At 50.2% G+C, this 5,976-nt stretch overlaps 1 protein-coding gene across 1 annotated transcript in view; it reads right to left on the minus strand.

The window, feature by feature from the left end:
• Positions 1-5,976, minus strand: part of NUAK2 (NUAK family kinase 2) — a 17,633-nt gene that overhangs the window by 7,672 nt on the left and 3,985 nt on the right. The window contains exon 2 of the mRNA XM_007470683.1: positions 755-875. Within this exon, the coding sequence (XP_007470745.1) occupies positions 755-875 (121 nt within the window). The remainder of the gene's footprint in view (positions 1-754; positions 876-5,976) is intronic.

Raw genomic sequence — 5,976 nt, forward strand, 5'->3', positions numbered from 1 at the left:
TCTTTCCCTCATCACCCTCTCTTACCCACTTTGTTGTCTGGGTCACAGGGAACAGGGCAGCTGGAGTGGAAAGCCAGCACCGATGTCAGAGCAAGAGGAGGTTTCAAGAGACGAGGAGAAGGAGAAGCCAGCCCCCTGGCGGGAATGATTCAGAGGACAGGAGGCCTGGCTCTTGGGTGTATGAAGAAAAACAGCACCCACACACCTGAGACGCGTGCAGGTCCCCATATGTTTCAGCCTCCCCCAGATTGCTAAGGATCTCATTGGTCTGGGGAGACAGTGTTCCAGTACGGAAAACCTAAGAACAAAAATGCCTACAATCTGTGGAGTTCCTCCCATGAGCGGAGCACTTGGTGACATTTAATTTGAATTTTTTTTTTCGGCAGTGCCACAGGGCATGCGGGATCTTAGTTCCCTGACCAGGGATCAAACCCGTGCCCTCTGAGGTGGAAGCACAGAGTCCTAACCACTGGACCGCCAGGGAATTCCCTGGTGACATTTAATTTGATCTTTGCAACAACCCTGTGATGTAGGTGGGATTATCCCATTTTACAAATGAGGAACTGAGGCCCAGAGACTAAATTAAATTCGTTGCCCAAAGTCATATAGCTGGGTTTCAAATCCAGCTTTTGCCCAAGCCTAAAGCCTGTGTCTTTTTTACCTCTGTGTCATCTGTTCCGACTGGACACACACACACACACACACACACACACACACACACACACACACAGCTTCAAATGCTCCGCCTCTGTACCTTCGTGGATGGCAATGACGTGGGGGTGGTTGAGTGATGACATGATCTCTATCTCTCGCCGAATGTGCATCAGATCTTGCTCGTCTTTGATTTTGTCTTTCTGGATCAACTTGATGGCCACCTGGGAGCAGAGAATGTAGGAGAGTGAGGAGAAAGGTCTGGCAGGTAAAGGCGTCCCTGAGGACACTCGGGGAGCCCTGACCCTGGTGATCTGCCTACAGCCGCTGCAAAGGCCACAGCGTGCACCCAGAGAAGCCTCTCCATCCTTCACTGGGACGGGCGGCAGAGAGGCTGGAGGGAACCTTTTATGTTATATATGTTATACCACACACAAAAAAATCACCCAAAAAAGTTATGAAAAAAATGGTAGTCTCTTCGGTCTAGGTAAGTAATGTCTTTCCCCCAGCAACAAACAAACAACTAGACAGTTAAACAGAGTCCTCTGGGCTTTGCTATCTTGTCCGTAAAGGTGAAAATGCCATTTAAGGATTAAACTCTCTGGCTGGTACATGTGGTGGGGTTCAGGAAGGGTGGAGGGAGGCAAGAGGAAGTGGAGAATGAACTGCCAAGAAGCAGTTTAAGCACAGCTCTTAGAGACTGAGGCATCTCGCCCCCTTCTCTGTTCCACCGCACTGAGCAGCGATGGTGACAGAGTACCAACAGCGCATGCAGTGTGTGGGGAAGACACCGTGTGGTGAGTCAGGGGACCTGGGTCCTCCAGGCTCTGTTGCTGTGCTCATGGGCAAGGCCCATGCCCTCTCCCAGCCTCGTTTTCCATGAAATAAACAGGCTGGACTAAGATGTCTGGGGTGCTTTCCTGCTTTGACTCTGTGAAATGACCATATAAATGCCCCGGGGCCCTCGAAGGCTACAACGCTGGCATCAGGTGCTGGGCGGGTATGGGGTGGGGTGTCAGAGGGCTGGTCAGTTCCTGACAAGTCCTGTCCAAGGACACAAGTGGTAAATATAAGACTTCCCCTTCACAGGAGCCGGGCAAGTTATGAGAAATCCCAAGGCACAGGCTGAGGAAAACAGCTCCTCGTTCATTTCCCAGGAGGGTTCACCTCCCCTCAAGGTTCAAAAGGAGGTGGAAAAAAGGGAACCCAGAGCCCAAGGGGCGGGGCCTCTAATCCCCCTTTCACAGGGCTCTGGAGGCAGACAAAGGCTTCCGGCTCTGCTCCGGACCGCGGGCCTCGGGCCTATGTCCCCCTCAGACAAGAATGCGGAACAGCCGTAATCCTGTAAGAGGAGCAGCTCACAATGCCCTGGGCCTGGTCACCCCGGCAACAGGCCAGGGATGGCGTGCCCTCCGCCCCGCTCCTCCCCTGGAGCTGCATCCATGAAAGAGGGGAGGCCCGGCTGTCTCGCCCTCCCAGAGCAGGGCAGGGAGGACAATGGCAGCAGGAGGGACGGTCACCATGGAGTCTCCTGCCCAAGCCCCTGAAGGGGCCCACGCTGCAGCTGCAGGGGCCGGGCTGCACCTCAGGCGCTCTCTTCATGCCCCCCACCCCTTCTGCTCCAAACCACCCCAATGAGCTAAGCAGAAAAATCCCTGGCTTAGAACTGCCCAGGGGGTGGGGATGGGGGGAAGGGGCTTAAATCCTCCTCCAACCAGCCTGGAGCTTGGTTCCTGAACACCTCTCCATACCCTTTTTCTCTCCCTGAAGGGGAGATTTTATGGACTAGTTCTTTTCTCTCTGAATTCTTTGTTTTCAAAATCAGACAATACAGTGAAGCTTCAAGACAACTCTCGTTGCTCCTAATTCCAACCCACTAGAGCCATTAAAGTCTCTCCTACATAGAAACTCCAGAGCTGCAACTGTCTTGATATATCAGATAATGTTCTAATAATTTTTCAGTTATGAATTATCACTGCAGAAAAGAATTATGTTCTTATAACTGCAAAAAATGAACTCTAGGTACAAATGAAAGAGAGTTGTCATTTGTACACGAGGACACACCAATCCAGTGGCAACTAAACATGCTTGCCAAGACTTTAAAGGTTATGATGATTATAAATATGAACATAAATGCCTGCACTGAAACGTAATTGCATTACTTGGTGGTGGGGCTCAGGGCAGGCTACCCCAGACTGTCACTTTGGCATGTGGATGATTTCGAGCTGAAGACAATGAAGGCTCAGCAGACTCAAGAGCTTTTTATCCCTCCCTTAACTGCATTAAAGAATTTAGATAGGAGGCTTGTACCAGAGAGAGCGCTATTAGCAGAGATAACTTTTTTCATCAGGAAGACTTATGTGCATGGCCTAGCAAACATCTATCTACCAAGCATTTGCTTTTCCCATCTTTCTGTGAATTGCCTTCCTCCCCTTTCAAATGCCAGACCCCTACCCGCTTCTCCTTAGCTCAGGATAGCATGTAAGCCTCAACTGCCAGACTGCTGGGGAGCCACATATTTGGGGGGGTTCCTGTACATGTGAAATTAAATTTGTTTTTCTCCTGTTAAAAAAACAAAAATCAGACAATAGATAAAGTGCCATGAGCTCTTCAGATAAAGGCCCATAAAACTGAATTAATAGATAGTAAAAAAAAAAAAAAAATCACATGTAAATCACATACCTAGATAATGAAACAAATATCTGAGAGCTTAAGATACACACATATGCAAAAACTAGGCATATCTTGGATGTACAGTTGTACAACACACAAACATATACAATGAGAGAAATCATCATGGGCTAGGGAGCAGAGCTCTAAAGAAGACAAGGCCTAAAAGAAATGAGGTTTCAAAAAAATAAAGGGCTCTGAGGGGTGCTAGAAGGAGTCCCTGCATGGGTAGAGGGTGTACAAGTTGAATCCTGAGATCTATTTCTTTCAACTCTGGAAGTCTACTGTTTAAAATCAGAATTGTTAATCCTTAGTGGACAGTTCCATCCTCTTGCAAGCTCATGCTCTGGCCTCAGGGGGTGAGGTCAAGGACCGCCCCCCGCCCCCACCCCGCATTGTCTATATTAGGTCTTAGGAGACCACAGCTTGGCTGCCACTCCCCAGGAAAGAAACCACTTAGGTCATCATGCCTCCTCCAGTCCCCAGGCAGGTGACAGACAAGAAGAGCCATGTATCACTGCCCTGGTGGGGCTGGGCCACTGTTCCCCCATCTATCCTAGTCCCACTGGACAGACCTCAACTGTTTACTGGTGAACACAAATCACAAATAAATATTTATTGGTTAAGTCATTGGGCTGATCCCTGACTGATGGGACCAGTGTCCAGATAAGACTTTCTGCCCTTTTTCCAAGGCATGGGTGGAGAGTCAGCCATGTTTATGAGAACTCATTTTGAGGGACCTTTGTTCTCATCTGCAATATAGTTGAGCAACCACATTCTTTATAATTAAAATATAGTGACTAGAGGAAAGGAAGAGAAAAACAATCGCTGAATGGATCACCCAGAGGTAGGAAGGCCACCTCCCTGGGGACAATCCTGGGTCACCCCGTATAATTATTAATAGTGCCCCTTTTACTCCACAAAGTATTCGAGTTGAGATGTTATATTATATGGCCACTCTACTCAGAGGGGGCAGGAAACAGAGGCACAACAATGACAATATAAATGTGAACACCAGATCAGTGGAAGGGGTGTCAAGAGCCCAGGTATCTAGTCTTTATTTGCCCCTTTGGAGCTACATAACTCAAGACAAGTCACTTAAATGATCCTGTTAACTGGCCTGGCTAGTTTTAATGTCCTCATCTGAAAAATAAAAGGACATTTATCCTCCAAACATTTGCCGAATGCCTACTACGTGCCTGGCACTATGGTAGGTGTTGGGGATTCAGACAAAAATTGGATAGCCCCTGCGCCAAGGCCCTTGGTCCAGTCTAGTGTGATGAACATGACAGTTGAGACCCCTGGCTGCCCAGGGGCTCCAGGAGCACTGGAGAGCTTCCTTCGCCTGGAGGAGCAGGGCAAATCACCCCGGGGGAAAACTCTGTTTTAGATCTTGAAGGAAGAGTGGGGTTTGCCAAGCCGAGGTGGGCAGGCCTTTGAGGGGGGTAGTGCAACAAGGGCATTCCAGGCAGAGAGAAAGGTTTGAGCACAGGCCAGAAAGAAAGGAAAGGAACTGTACACGAATTTGCACATCAGGATCTCTAAGCTCCCTTCCAAACTCTAGCATTCTCTGCTGAGCTTCTTCAGAAATGGCTCACGTGCTACTACACCAGGAAGGTGCTATAACCAACAATTGTTATAATAGGTTTATTCAGAGGCCCATGCTATATCTATGTTTACCTGCCTGAGCAAAATTCCTACTGATACCAGCCCAGTGATTTTCTTGCCCCTGTGGCCCTGCATGCTGGAAAGGCAGCAGGGCTAACTCCTTATCCCATTTTGTAAATGGCAAACACTACAAAGTCCAGAAAGGTGACTCTTCCGAGGTTCCTCAACATATCAAGGCTGTCAGGACCCAAGATGGAGGGGTGTTGCCTGGAGAAGCCACCACCTCAGAAGACAGAAGTTCCTTGCAGATGCTCTGCCCTGCCTCCAGCTCCCTGCCTCCTACCCCTGGAGAAGGGAATGCCCCACACCCTGCCATGGGCCAGGCTGTGCAGTACCACCAGCCACCCTCATCCCACTTACAGATACACAAAGACGTTGGAGAGATGGGCGCTGGGGCTCAACTGGTTAAACACTGCCTTCTCTCCTCCCAGTCCCCACAGGAACTCAGATCAAGAATAATCTGGGGTTTCCCTCGTGGCGCAGTGGTTGAGAGTCCACCTGCCAATGCAGGGGACACAGGTTCGTGCCCCGGTCTGGGAAGATCCCACATGCCACGGAGCGGCTGGGCCCGTAAGCCATGGCCACTGAGCCTGCGCGTCCGGAGCCTGCGCTTCCGGAGCCTGTGGTCCGCAACGGGAGAGGCCACAACAGTAATCTGGATTCAGGAGAGGATGGCAGAAAGGTCTTAGAAAAAGAAGATCTAGAGGTACTGGTTTCAGGTGCCAGGAGAGAGGGTACAAGCTGGGCATCTCTGGTCATAGCTATCACCCAGAGTTGGAGCCAAGATCCTTGACTCCTTTTTGGCCTTTCACGGAGCAGCTGCCTCTGGGAGGTGGGGCAAGGAGCTGGAGGATGACCCATTTAGATAATGGAGGAGAGGTTGGGCTGGGCTGGCCAGGGCTGGCAGAGTGGGGATGGCTCACCATCCCACCCAGCCTGCCAGAGAACCAGGCTGGCAGCAGGGATGGGCTCTGAGGGGAGGCTGAG

This window comes from Lipotes vexillifer, unplaced genomic scaffold (assembly GCF_000442215.2).
Source record: "Lipotes vexillifer unplaced genomic scaffold, Lipotes_vexillifer_v1.1 scaffold1122, whole genome shotgun sequence".
Taxonomy (NCBI): Eukaryota; Metazoa; Chordata; class Mammalia; order Artiodactyla; family Lipotidae; genus Lipotes; species Lipotes vexillifer.